This window comes from Acipenser ruthenus, chromosome 31 (assembly GCF_902713425.1).
Source record: "Acipenser ruthenus chromosome 31, fAciRut3.2 maternal haplotype, whole genome shotgun sequence".
Classification (NCBI taxonomy): domain Eukaryota; kingdom Metazoa; phylum Chordata; class Actinopteri; order Acipenseriformes; family Acipenseridae; genus Acipenser; species Acipenser ruthenus.
Genome location: NC_081219.1, coordinates 5,745,627 through 5,760,427, shown reverse-complemented (window position 1 = coordinate 5,760,427; position 14,801 = coordinate 5,745,627). Strand labels below are relative to the sequence as shown.

Sequence of the window (14,801 nt, the reverse complement as noted above, 5' to 3'; positions counted from 1 at the left end):
AATGGCAGTGCCATCATCTCCATTTAATTCAGGCCCAGGTCTCAGTTTTCTGTTTTGTTTTATTTTTTGACAAGTAGAAATCATCCCTGGAACAGATGGCAGAAGAAACCAGACAGCAACTGCTAGAGACCTGCACTAGCCATAGTGAAACTGTGTGCTTATTAGAAACACAGGTATGTACACAGGTTGCTTAACATTCAGATCAAGCACAGTTTAATAAGAAGGAAATCCCTCAGGTGCAGTGGTAGTTATACACTTACTATCAATGGTATATTTGTTCTTTATTTTAGCAGAAAATGTAGGTGTGACTCCTACAAATAACCGTTACGATAATGACGTGTGTAAAATGAAATTAAATAAATACAACTACGCAAGTAGAAACCTTTTTAATTTTTACTTGCATTTTCTATTTAAATGCATTCATTCAGCTTGTGATTGTAATTTGGCATTGGTGCAGTGAACACACTGAATGTACAGGCGAGCTGAATAAATATTAAAATTGTACAGTAGTTGTCACTTATTCAGTATTTACACAATATTGTAAATTGAGGGGGCTCCCGAGTGGCGCATCCAGTAAAAGCACTCGCTAGAGTGCAGGATGCGCTCTATAGTCTGGACGTCGCGAGTTCGAGTCCAGGCTATTCCACAGCCGACCGTGGACGGGAGCTCCCAGGGGGGCGGCGCTTAATTGGCCGAGCGTCGCCCGGGGGGAGGGAGGGTTAGGTCGGCCAGGGTGTCCTCGGCTCACCGTGCACCAGCGACCCCTGTAGTCTGGCCGGGCGCCTGCAGGCTTGCCTGTAAGCTGCCCAGAGCTGCGTTGTCCTCCGACGCTGTAGCTCTGAGGCGGCTGCACGGTGAGTTCGCAGTGTGTAAAGAAGCGGGCGGCTGACGGCACACACTTCGGAGGACAGCGTGTGTTCATCTTCGCCCCTCCCGAGTCATCGCAGGGGTGGTAGCGGTGAGCTGCCTAAAAAATAATTGGGCATTTCAAATTGGGGAGAAAATAATAAAAACTAATTGGCAACGACTAAATTAAAAAAAATTAAAAATAAAAAAATAAATTGTAAATTGACCCTTTGTGTCAACATTGCAGTGTACAACTGTTCAGTGTTTTCAGTTTACCCTAACAAATTAATTACTTTCCTATCCATTTATTTTCCAATACACATTAATTTGTATGCTTTTAAAAAAGTGTTTGGTATCATATTTTCTAGGCAGCAATATTAATGAAACATGAGCTTGCTGAGAGTGAGGCTCATTCCTGCAGGGTTGGCCGATTTTTAAATCAAGTCAATTTTAATAATTTATTAAAAAAATAAAAATAAAATCATTTATTTAAATCATTGTTTCATTTACTACCTATTTTATATATAGTTTCTCAAGGAAAAGACATGCAAAGTAAGTTTTAAAAATATTTTATTAACACAAACATCTTCAACTCTTACTGTCTATAAACTAAAACTCTTAGGGCTGTATTCTGAACACAGCGCAAATGCCGCTTGCCCCAGATTCTGTGACGAATAAATGGAGTGAAAAAAAAAAAAATACTGCACTGAAATGGTATTCTGAAGACTTGACTTGTCTTGCCCCGTTATAGAGCGCCTGCCCCATCAGCAACATATTCACCAAAGCGATTCTGATGGTAGTGCAATGGGGTCCCAAATAGACAACTGAGCTCTGTGTTCAGACCTGCTGAAACCAGGTTTATTTAGTGGTGCAATCAGAAAATTTAACAGTTGAATACACTATAAAAAGCAAAGTAGTCCTAAGTAGCAATTGCGTGTGTTTGGACTGACACAGAAAGAGGAAATCAGAGAAAGAAAAGTAAAAGAAAAGAATGCCTGGGATGAGTGAGGGGGATTTTTCTTTGGCGTACTCCATCGCTAAATTCTTGTAGTTCACATTTAGAGGACGCCACAATGATAAATAATTTGCTTTATTTATGTAATCATTTTAAGATTGAGTAATTTAGTTTGGTTTGTAACTATTCACAAACCACCATTTCCAACATCCTTAAATTTACAGTTTGGAGGTACTGCAGAGCTACAACTACGGTACTACAAAACAATTCCATAATTAAAAAAAGTAAAAAAATAAATAAACAAATAAATAATTAAAAAAAAAAAAAACGATTTAAGTCAAATAGATCTGATTTAAAAAAAAAAAAAAAATCCAATAAAATCGCCAACCCTGGTTTCCTGTAATAAGCCTGGATGTTGGAGGATAAACACTGTTTCCTCTTGGGCCAGTATGAGGACCCCAGCTGAACCTCACACTCTTTCAATGCTGCACATACTAGGATTCTGTGGACTTCTCCTGATGACTGCTGCACAGGAACTAAACTATTATTATTATTATTATTATTATTATTATTATTATTATTATTATTAATAATAATAATAATAATAATAATAATAATAATAATAATAATAATAATAATAATAATAATAATATTTATTTCTTAGCAGACGCCCTTATCCAGGGCAACTTACAGTCGTAAACAAATACATTTGAAGAATCACAGTACTTCGTACTTAGGCAGGAAATTAATGTTTCACCCTTAGCCATTGTCAAAATAACATCTGGAGTAACTAGTTATTTAAACTCCGATTTAAAGCAGAACATTTAGCGAGGACAGTTTTGCAGAGTGAAGTGCACAATAGATCTTCAGCGGCTTGAATGGTTACTGTGTTGTACATATTCCTTCACTATCTTATTTATTTAGCTGGGTTTGGGGATTGAAACAGACCTGTGCCGAACAATGCCTTAGACAAAAACATATATATCCTGTGTTATTTGGGACAAGCTGTAAGTACAATTTTGTTAACATACATGATTATTGATATTTAAGTGTGACCCCTTGTGACGGGGTACACCCCGCCCCTGTGTTTATTTTGTAGTAATATTATTTAAATGTACTGTTTTGTGTTTGTTTTAAACAATGTTCTGTTATTGTTGTTTTACAGCATGGATGGGGTTAAAATTCCCATCCAGCTAAACCCGTGAGACTGTGTGTGTGTGTGTGTGTGTGTGTGTGTGTGTGTGTGTGTGTGTGTGTGTGTGGTCAGCAGCTAATGATTTATTGACAGATTGGCTGTCGACCATGCATATGAGAAACACAATTTTGCTGCATTTTGACTGTACTTGTCGCCTTTGTAATCTTTTCAAATGGGATACTTTACCTCTAAATCAAAAGAGCCATATCGGGGAGCTCAGTGAGCCATATACAATTCAAGAGTCCTCCGTTGTACAGCCCCGTCAGGCTCAAACGAAGATAAAATATAGCTGTTCAGCTCTAAAATGGGTCGCTTGTAATTTTAATATTATCTGGACCTGACCGGGTGTTCGAGTTCCGAGCACATTCATTCAGCAGTGACGTTTACTGTTTGCTTTGGTAGACTGCATTGCTTCAATGTAATGATTCTGCTGGAATATTTGTATTCTCAGTGGGGATGTAGTGGATGCACTTGTACTGCTTTTATGTCATTCTTACATTTTAAGTTGTGTAGAGAACTGGTTATACATGTGATACACATTCCTTTGTATTTAGCTTGTAGTGACCTAGTTTATTTGTAGTCTGTGGTTGGTTACACTAATGAAAGCTATTCTTGCTTATTGTACCCCTCACCTCAATTTTCTCAAAACTTTGACTTTTGTTGGGATTGAACGTAGCTTCACTTTTTTGGTGTATTATATTCTTTGAAAGTGTATGATGTTGCTAACATAAATAAATGTTCTGAGTTGTAATACACTTGTCCTGTCAAAGTTTTGAGAAAATTGCGGCGAGGGGTACGATAAGCAAGAATAGCTTTCATTTATTACTTCTAAACGGTTGCCCTAAATGTTTTTCCTTTTTTTTCCAATCTTTAAAAAAAAAAAATAGATTTCAAAACTTAACAGCAAAGTAGCAGAAGTACAGACTTTACTGAAACATAAAGATGACTCTGCACGATCGTTGAGAGAAGAAAGCGAGAACCAGGTAAAAACGTGCTGCTGCTCTTAACAAAACAGCTTTTCCAATCACACCTTTACAATTGGGAATTTTTGTTTACAGATGGTAACAACCATGTAAATGGACTACTAATAACTGGTGTTAATACATAGTCCATGGTTCAGATAGGAATGTATTTATGACATCAATACACTTGGAACATAAAAAGGTTTACAAATGTGAGGAGGCCATTCGGCCCATCTTGCTCATTTCGTTGTTGGTAGCTTATTGATCCCAACTTGTACCACTCTCTCATACAAGTGATGTGGCCTCCCTTTAATTTCTATAGCAGGTCTAAGACAATACAACATTTACAGGATGCAAACTAGTTAATTTGATTATGAGATTTACTTTCCCCTACAATGCCATGCTCTTTATTTTCATACGCCCATTTATGAGATGATATCATTTTCACAGATTTGAGCATTTTGTAAGTTGTGGTCATTTGGAAAAAAAATCTGTTTGATTAGTTGTCCTCTGTAGTTTTTCTGTAAAGTTACTTTGTGTTGGAAAGGTTTAACTATCAGTTTGTTATTGTTCAGTCTTTTGTATTTCAGTGTAGATTAACTGCCACTTCTTGCCACTTCTTTTCCCTCCTAGATAAGTGAACTTGAACAAAGAATACAAGAGTGTAACGAAAAATTTAAGAAAAGTGAAGAACAAATTAATGACAAAGAAGCACAAATTAAAAAGCTGGTAAGAAAAAAATGCCGTCGTTTTACCAAAGTTGTGAAGGTTTTCCAAATTACCATGTACAATAAATCTTCCCTTTAAGTCCACCTTGTGGGGGAGGGGGGAGGGGGGGATCATTTTTAAGTCCCGGTTTGAACAGCATGGTAATGTTACCTTCAATATTAAGGCCACCATTTAGTCCCAAACAAATCAAACCTTAGTTGCATTTCCTCTCTAAAAATACCAACCTGCTATACACTCTCTAATGTCATTTGGAAAGTTGATTTTGATAAAAACAAAACCAAAAAAAAAATTGGAAACAAAAACAGTTTTTTAGAACAGTTTGCATAAAAGAAAACAAAAAAGAAATACAGGTTAAACTGTTATAAAATAAAATGATCCTTCCCCCCACTTTCAGTACAGCACTCGGGGAAAGTGCTTTTCTTTCTTTTCTGTTTTTCTTAAAGAATCCTATTTTTTTTTTTTTTTTGTTTTCTAGGGACATTGAAAAAGGGTGATGGGAGTTTGAGACCATTAGTGTTAATACTGTTGGATAATTTTGGCGAACACTACCCCATTTTTGGATCGGATAGTGGATTGGATAAAGGGTTTATACTGTCCTTTTAAACAGTATTGATCAAGAATTATAGTGTACGGAAAATGGCCTGTTTTACCTTGTCATGTTCTGCATTTTGGACATCGTTTTCCCCTCTTCTCCCAGTCCAGAATTCATTTAATAAATGAAATGCCCTCTGTTTCTTAGGTAAAATGTTAACGCACATTTTGTTCACAGTGTACTGATTTTGAAGCCGAGAACAACAAACTTCAACAACATATCGCTACTGGACGCCATCAGAATACAGAAAGGGTTAACAGATTGGAAGCTCAAATATCTGCCCTTGAGACTGCCCGCGAGTTTGATAAAACAGCTGCTCAGCACAGGATAGTAAGTAACCCTTTCTCCTCTCCACAAAGTACGTTTAAAGAAAGATAACTAAGATAAAAACCAAGTGATCATTTGAAGGTATTTTACTGGCTTTTTTTTTTTAATGAGAACATGTAGAAACACACGATTAATTATTGAGTAAGTTATCTACAGTTCTGACATTTTCTCTCAGACAAGGTCCAGAAATATATTTAATCATTTCAACCTTAGAAAACAAGACAATGATGTTTAGACAGGTAGGTTGACCTTACCTGAGCCAGTGTAGTCAGCCTTTATTTTGTGATTTTTTTTTTTTTTTTTTAAAACTACATACCTCACCGATTTGTTGATGAGTGCAACAACTGTTGGGGATTGCTTTCATAGTTCACAATTGAAATGGCTGTTGGGTAGCGTATACTGTTAAAATCTTATATTTAAATGGTCATTATGTATTGGTGAGGGTTACATGATATTAGCATGCGACCCACCACGACGTGACCCAGTAGAGCACGACACCCCCCCCACGTGTCCTGCTCTACTGGTTTGCGTGGTAGTGGGGGTCACTACCATCATGTGACCCAGTAGAGGGCGACCCCCCCACCACCATTTGACCTAGTAGAGCTTGACCCCCCACCACCATGTGACCCAGTAGAGCGCGACCCCCACCACCACCATGCGCCCCCAGTAGAGCGTGACCCCCCCACCACCGTGCGACTCAGTGGAGCGTGACCCCCCCACCACCGTGCGACTCAGTGGAGCGTGACCCCCCCACCACCATGCGACCCAGTGGAGCGCGACCTCTCCACCACCACCACCACGACGTGACCCCCCAAGCACCATGTGACCCAGTAGAGCGTGACCCCCAACCACCACCACGCGACCCAGATGAGCGTGACCGCCAACCACCACGCGACCCAGGTGAGCGCGACGCCCCCGGCCACCACCACGCGACCCAGGTGAGCGCGACGCCCCCGGCCACCACCGCGCCGACCCAGGTGAGCGCGACGCCCCCGGCCACCACCGCGCCGACCCAGGTGAGCGCGACGCCCCCGGCCACCACGCGCCGACCCAGGTGAGCGCGACGCCCCCGGCCACCACCGCGCCGACCCAGGTGAGCGCGACGCCCCCGGCCACCACCGCGCCGACCCAGGTGAGCGCGGCGCCCCCGGCCACCACCGCGCCGACCCAGGTGAGCGCGGCGCCCCCGGCCACCACCACGCCGACCCAGGTGAGCGCGACGCCCCCGGCCACCACCACGCGACCCAGGTGAGCGCGACGCCCCCGGCCACCACCGCGCCGACCCAGGTGAGTGCGACGCCCCCGGCCACCACCGTGCCGACCCAGGTGAGCGCGACGCCCCCGGCCACCACCGCGCCGACCCAGGTGAGCGCGACGCCCCCGGCCACCACCGCGCCGACCCAGGTGAGCGCGACGCCCCCGGCCACCACGCGCCGACCCAGGTGAGCGCGACGCCCCCGGCCACCACCGCGCCGACCCAGGTGAGCGCGACGCCCCCGGCCACCACCGCGCCGACCCAGGTGAGCGCGGCGCCCCCGGCCACCACCGCGACGCCCCCGGCCACCACCGCGCCGACCCAGGTGAGCGCGACGCCCCCGGCCACCACCGCGGCGACCCAGGTGAGCGCGACGCCCCCGGCCACCACGCGGTGACCCAGGTGAGCGCGACGCTCCCGGCCACCACGCGGTGACCCAGGTGAGCGCGGCGCCCCCGCCCACCACCGCGGTGACCCAGGTGAGCGCGACGCCCCCGGCCACCACCGCGCCGACCCAGGTGAGCGCGACGCCCCCGGCCACCACGCGGTGACCCAGGTGAGCGCGACGCCCCCGGCCACCACCGCGCCGACCCAGGTGAGCGCGACGCCCCCGGCCACCACCGCGCCGACCCAGGTGAGCGCGGCGCCCCCGGCCATCACGCGGCGACCCAGGTGAGCGCGGCGCACCCGGCCACCACCGCGCCGACCCAGGTGAGCGCGGCGCCCCCGGCCACCACCGCGCCGACCCAGGTGAGCGCGACGCCCCCGGCCACCACCGCGGCGACCCAGGTGAGCGCGACGCCCCCGGCCACCACCGCGGCGACCCAGGTGAGCGCGACGCCCCCGGCCACCACGCGGTGACCCAGGTGAGCGCGACGCCCCCGGCCACCACGCGGCGACCCAGGTGAGCGCGGCGCCCCCGGCCACCTCCGCGCCGACCCAGGTGAGCGCGACGCCCCCGGCCACCACCGCGCCGACCCAGGTGAGCGCGACGCCCCCGGCCACCACGCGGCGACCCAGGTGAGCGCGACGCCCCCGGCCACCACCGCGCCGACCCAGGTGAGCGCGACGCCCCCGGCCACCACGCGGCGACCCAGGTGAGCGCGACGCCCCCGGCCACCACCGCGCCGACCCAGGTGAGCGCGACGCCCCCGGCCACCACCGCGCCGACCCAGGTGAGCGCGGCGCCCACCGTCCACCACCGCGCCGACCCAGGTGAGCGCGACGCCCCCGTCCACCACCGCGGTGACCCAGGTGAGCGCGACGCCCCCGGCCACCACCGCGGTGACCCAGGTGAGCGCGGCGCCCCCGGCCACCACCGCGCCGACCCAGGTGAGCGCGGCGCCCCCGGCCACCACCGCGCCGACCCAGGTGAGCGCGGCGCCCCCGGCCACCACCGCGCCGACCCAGGTGAGCGCCCCGACCCAGGTGAGCGCGGCGCCCCCGGCCACCACCGCGCCGACCCAGGTGAGCGCGCCCCCCCCGGCCACCACGCGGCGACCCAGGTGAGCGCGACGCCCCCGGCCACCACCGCGCCGACCCAGGTGAGCGCGACGCCCCCGGCCACCACCGCGCCGACCCAGGTGAGCGCGGCGCCCCCGGCCACCACCGCGCCGACCCAGGTGAGCGCGGCGCCCCCGGCCACCACCGCGCCGACCCAGGTGAGCGCGGCGCCCCCGGCCACCACCGCGCCGACCCAGGTCAGCGCGACGCCCCCGGCCACCACCGCGCCGACCGAGGTGAGCTCGACGCCCCCGGCCACCACGCGGCGACCCAGGTGAGCGCGACGCCCCCGGCCACCACCGCGCCGACCCAGGTGAGCGCGGCGACCCTGGTGAGCGCGACGCCCCCGGCCACCACCGCGCCGACCCAGGTGAGCGCGGCGCCCCCGGCCACCACCGCGCAGACCCAGGTGAGCGCGGCACCCCCGGCCACCACGCGGCGACCCAGGTGAGCGCGACGCCCCCTGCCACCACCGCGCCGACCCAGGTGAGCGCGGCGCCCCCGGCCATCAGCGCGCCGACCCAGGTGAGCGCGACGCCCCCGGCCACCACCGCGGCGACCCAGGTGAGCGCGACGCCCCCGGCCACCACCGCGCCGACCCAGGTGAGCGCGGCGCCTCCCCCCCCCCCGAACACCACCACCACACGACCCAGTAGTGGTAATAGACGTGTTGTAGGGTCCGTATACGATTGGTGAGACATGGTTAGTGGGGTTATCTGTGTTATTTTATTTTTTTATTTTAATTACTTGCTGATGATTTGTATTCTATTTTCTTACCATAAAATGATTAGAATCCTAATGCCTTGTTCTTTATCATTTAAAGAGTCAACTTGAGCAGGAAAATAAGAATCTGAAAGAGATAAGAACTGAAACAGAAAATACTTTGAAGAAACAGGAAGCTGAACTGGAACGTGCAAAGGTATTGAATTTCTCTTAGAAAGTCATTTTAGAATGTATTAATGCATCCAGTTGAAGAAGGATATATTGTCAGAAACGTCCTGAACTTTGTTAATAAATGAGCTTATCTACATTTTACACTTTATTTATCTTTATATATACCGTATTACTTTGAATTACTGCCGCCTTTGAATAAGCGCTGCACTCAGATATCATATTTGTAATAGACTCCCCCTTGAATAAGCGCTGCACTCAGATATCATATTTGTAATAGACTCCCCCTTGAATAAGCGCTGCACTCAGATGTCATATTTGTAATAGACTCCCCCTTGAATAGGCGCTGCACTCAGATATCATATTTGTAATAGACTCCCCATTGAATAAGTGCCGTGGACTGGAGTTCTCAGGGGGGGCCCAATTGGCCGAGCGCCGCCCGGGGTGGGGAGGGCTTAGGTCGGCCAGGGTGTCCTCGGCTCACCGCTCACCAGTGACCCCAATAGAATGGGGTAAAAAACAATTGGCAATTCCATATTTTCAAAAAAAAAAAAAAAAAAAAAAGTGTGCTCCATCCTGTGGATGAGATGTTAAATCAGTGTCCTATTGTAAGTGACTGCAACTTTTACGATTTAAAATAAAATGTGCGCTACCGTGCGTTTTAAAATCCATCTAGTGTGTGTGAGTCGGTCACTGAGTGCTGAACAAGAACCTGATGCGAGTCTGTGTGGCGAGCGTCATGTTACAATATATATATATATATATATATATATATATATATATACACACACACATACACAGTGGTTTGCAGACGTATTCCCCCCTACCAGTAATGTCACATTTTGTTGAATTACAAATAATGTATGCACAGTCTTTCAAACAAACTTTTTTTATTCAAAGCTGTAGTGGTTAAACTGAACACTGTTATATGAGGAGGTTGCTCCTCATATAACACTTGAATACTTGGTAGAAGCACATTTTGCAGCAATTATGGTTATGAGTCTTTTTGGATAGGTCTCTATTAGCATTGCACAGTAGGATGGTGAAATTTTTGCCCATTCTTCACAGGAAAATTGCTCCAGTTCTGAAGTTTGTTGGGGATGGTCGATTGACTGCAATCTTCAAGTCTCGCCATAAGTTTTTGATTGGATTTAAGTCAGGACTTTGACTGGGCCACTCAAGAACATTAATTCTCTTCTTGTTCAACCACTCCAGTATGGCTTTGGCTTTGGGTTTCATGTCATTGTCCTGCTGAAATGTGAATTTCCTCCCCAGTTTCAGAGTCTTGGCTGACTCGAACAGGTTTTCCTCAAGGATTCACCTGTACTTTGTACCATCCATTCTCCCCTCTATCCTGACAAGCTTCCCAGTCCCTGCTGAAGAGAAGCATCCCCATAACATGATGCTGCCACCACCATGCTTGACAGTTGGGATGGTGTTGACTGGGTAATGTGCAGTGTTGGGCTTGCACCAGATGTAACGCTTGGAATTTAGACCAAAAAGTTAAATTTATCTGTCTGACCACAAAACCTTTTTCCACATACCTGCAGTATCATCTACATGCTTTTTTGCAAACTCCATACGTGCTTTAAGATGAGGCTTTTTGAGTAATGGCTTCTTTCTTGCCACCTGTTCATACAAGCCAGCTTTGTGTAGGGACCGGCTTATTGTTGATGTGTGAACACACTCCCATCTCAGACACAGAACTTTGGTCATTGTTGGCTTCAGAGTGACATCCCAAACCAGTTTCCTGCTTGCCCAGCTGCTCAGTTTGGGAGGGCGACCTGATCTGGGTAGTGTCTCGGTGGTATGATGCATCTTCCACTTCTTAATGATGGACTTCACTGTGCTGAGAGGGATAATCAGCGCGTTTTGAAATTTTCTCGTACCCTTCTCCGGCTCTGCGCCTCTCTACCACTTTATCTCCTTGGTCTTCGTGGTTGATTTGTTGGATCACTATGTGAGGTTGCAGCTTGGAAGACTTTATATACCTGAGGGAAATTATCTACAAACCACTTTGAGTACACACAGGCTGAAACCATTTCACTAATTTTGTGACCTTTCAAAGAAATCATTTGCACTGAGCTAATTTAGGGCAAAGGGGTTGAATACTTAAGCAGCTGAGATTAGTCTGTTTTTCTCTGTAAATCTTACTTATATTCTATATGCATTTTTTAACTTTATCAATGTGGAGTAGTTTGTGTAGATTCTACATGTAAAGTCTAATTTGAAAGCGTCGTGGAGTACGCTCAGGTGCCAACAAAATGTGAAAACTTTGCAGGGGGGTGAATACTTCTGCAAACCACTGTATTTGTGTACGTGTGAAAGTTTACAAACGAGAGGAGACCATTCAGCCCATCTTGCTCGTTTGGTTGTTAGTAGCTTATTGATCCCAGAATCTCATCAAGCAGCTTCTTGAAGGATCCCAGGGTGTCAGCTTCAACAACATTACTGGGGAGTTAGTTAAAGACCCTCACAATTCTCTGTGTAAAAAGTGCCTCCTATTTTCTGTTCTGAATGCCCCTTTATCTAATCTCCATTTGTGACCCCTGGTCCTTGTTTCTTTTTTCAGGTCAAAAAAGTCCCCTGGGTCGACATTGTCTATACCTTTTAGGATTTTGAATGCTTGAATCAGATCACTGCGTAGTCTTCTTTGTTCAAGACTGAATGGATTCAATTCTTTTAGCCTGTCTGCATACGACATGCCTTTTAAACCCGGGATAATTCTGGTCGCTCTTCTTTGCACTCTTTCGAGAGCAGCAATATCCTTTTTGTAACGAGGTGACCAGAACTGAACACAATATTCTAGGTGAGGTCTTACTAATGCATTGTAAAGTTTTAACATTACTTCCCTTGATTTAAATTCAACACTTTTCACAATATAGCCGAGCATCTTGTTGGCCTTTTTTTATAGCTTCCCCACATTGTCTAGATGAAGACATTTCTGAGTCAACATAAACTCCAAGGTCTTTTTCATAGATCCCTTCTTCAATTTCAGTATCTCCCATATGATATTTATAATGCACATTTTTATTGCCTGCGTGTAATACTTTACACTTTTCTCTATTAAATGTCATTTGCCATGTGTCTGCCCAGTTCTGAATGCTGTCTAGATCATTTTGAATGACCTTTGCTGCTGCAACGGTATTTGCCACTCCTCTTATTTTAGTGCCGCCTGCAAATTTAACAAGTTTGCTTACTATACCAGAATCTAAATCATGAATGTAGATTAGGAATAGTAGAGGACCTAATACTGATCCCTGTGGTACACCACTGGTTACCTCGCTCCATTTTGAGGTTTCTCCTCTGCTCAGTACTTTCTGTTTTCTACATGTTAACCACTCCCTAATCCATGTGCATACATTTCCTTGAATCCCTACTGCGTTCAGTTTGAGAATTAATCTTTTATGCAGGACTTTGTCAAAAGCTTTCTGGAAATCTAAATAAACCACATTGTATGCTTTGCAATTGTCCATTGTCGATGTTGCATCCTCCAAAAAATCAAGCAGGTTAGTTAGACACGATCTCCCTTTCCTAAAACCATGCTGACTGTCTCTCAGGATATTGTTACCATGTAGGTAATTTTCCATTTTAGATTTTATTATAGTTTCCATAAGTTTACATATAATAGAAGTCAGACTTATTGGTCTGTAGTTACCTGGTTCAGTTGTGTCTCCCTTTTTGTTTGAAGATCATATAAAAACAAAATAAATACACAGTTTTATTACCTGGAATGGGCAGTTAAAGGTGGGTTCGGTGGGTTTTTTCAGCAGTGTTATGATGTCCTCACTTAGTATTATGTGTTTCATTTTCATACTCTCTACGGCTTCGGAACCCAGTGTTCTGGCCGGTTTTGTTATACAGCTGTTTATTGCACGGAATGGGACATGAAAGTTTGGATCGGTGGTTTTTTTCAATAGTGTTATGTTGTTCTCACTTAGTTGTATTATGTGTATCATTTTCGTCGTCTTTGCACCTTCGGAACCCAGTGTTCCGGGAACTTTTTGGTGATAAAAAGAGGGTTCTGGGCCGGAACGGGTTAATGAGTTCTGATTGCTAAAATATTCTGCTCATGTGTCTGTAACTTTCTATGCTGTTTTTTAAAGCAATTGAATTAATTAAAGTACCGTTCCGGCTTTTACCCCATCCCAGATTTTACTGTTTTTATTATTATTACAATACAAACTGTTATTACCCACTGACATAACCTTTAATGACGTTGCTGGAATGTTGTAATTTACTTAAGTCGTTTCTATAAGGTTGTGTGCAGGCAGATTGTTCATGATTGCATCTGAAGTATTTGCAGATGTTAGTGATCTTACATTATAAATGCAGAGTCTCAAATAGTTGCCGGTCTCCAATAGGAGATATATATATCTAAATATTCTAAATAAACACTGGGGTGTTTATTTCAAGTTTTACAGTGTGTGTGTGTGTGTCTGTATGTATGTATGTATGTATGTATGTATGTATGTATGTATGTATGTATGTATGTAGGCCTAACTTCACTATAACGAACCCCCATGGGACCTGGAGAAATGTTTGTTATATCAGGGTGTTCATTATAATAGAGTTTGGCATTTTTCTGTATCAGAATAATGACAAAACAGCAAAATTGAACTTTTATGAAGATTCCTTAACATTGATCAACATTTAAACCGTATTGTAACTGCATTGCAAGACAGAGACCACATTGGAGTTGAAACGCCGGCACAGGCGCGCAGGATTTATTAAACACAAAACAGAAAGTAAACAAACGGGTCATGTAATGCTACCAACGATGGTAACGCACAGAGGACACAATACAGAAGACAGGCACACAGCAAGTCTCAATCGAGCACCCATCTGTAAACAATCATTTGATCAAACATACGCACCTGCTGATTTCTTCCTGAACAGCATATGAAGAATCCGACCCTTCCTCAACAAATACTCCACGCAACTCCTCGTCCAGGCCCTGGTACTCTCCCGCCTAGACTACTATAACACCCTCCTTGCTGGCCTCCCTGCGTCCGCCACCCGTCTGCTCAAGCTCATCCAGAACTCCACTGCTCGCCTGGTGTTCTATCTGCCTCGCTTCTCCCACATTACTCCACTGATGTACCGATGCCTTGACCAGATTTCACCCAGTTACCTCCAAACCCTCATCGCTCCCCACCTGACCTCTCTGCTCCGCCTGCACTAGAAGACTAGCAGTACCTCCTCTACGCTCCCCTGCCTCCAGAGCCCGCTTCTTCTCCACCCTCGCCCCGCAGTGGTGGAACGACCTTCCTACGACTGTCAGGACTGCCCATTCCCTGACCACCTTCCGACGCCTCCTCAAGACACAACTCTTCAGACAACACCTGTAAAACTCAACTCTTCCTTTAATGCACTTTAACTTGCACTTATCTGCTCCCTATTTTACTGTATTTAGTCCTGCACTTAACTCAATCTGTAGTTTTTTGTATTTCACTTGCACTCATATCTAACCCTGATGTAACTATCAACTTTGTTATGTGCTCTTGAACTGCCCCAATATCAAATCTTACTGTGTTTTGTATTTG

General features: G+C 46.5%; 1 protein-coding gene across 2 annotated transcripts in view; it reads left to right on the top strand.

Annotated features, from left to right (window-relative positions):
- LOC117396652 (golgin subfamily A member 1) overlaps window positions 1-14,801 on the top strand; it is a 76,237-nt gene that overhangs the window by 38,460 nt on the left and 22,976 nt on the right. For both annotated transcript variants that reach the window (XM_033994768.3, XM_033994767.3), the window contains 5 exons: window positions 78-173; window positions 3,884-3,979; window positions 4,592-4,687; window positions 5,457-5,609; window positions 9,188-9,283. In XM_033994768.3, coding sequence (XP_033850659.3) covers window positions 78-173; window positions 3,884-3,979; window positions 4,592-4,687; window positions 5,457-5,609; window positions 9,188-9,283 — 537 coding nt within the window. The remainder of the gene's footprint in view (window positions 1-77; window positions 174-3,883; window positions 3,980-4,591; window positions 4,688-5,456; window positions 5,610-9,187; window positions 9,284-14,801) is intronic.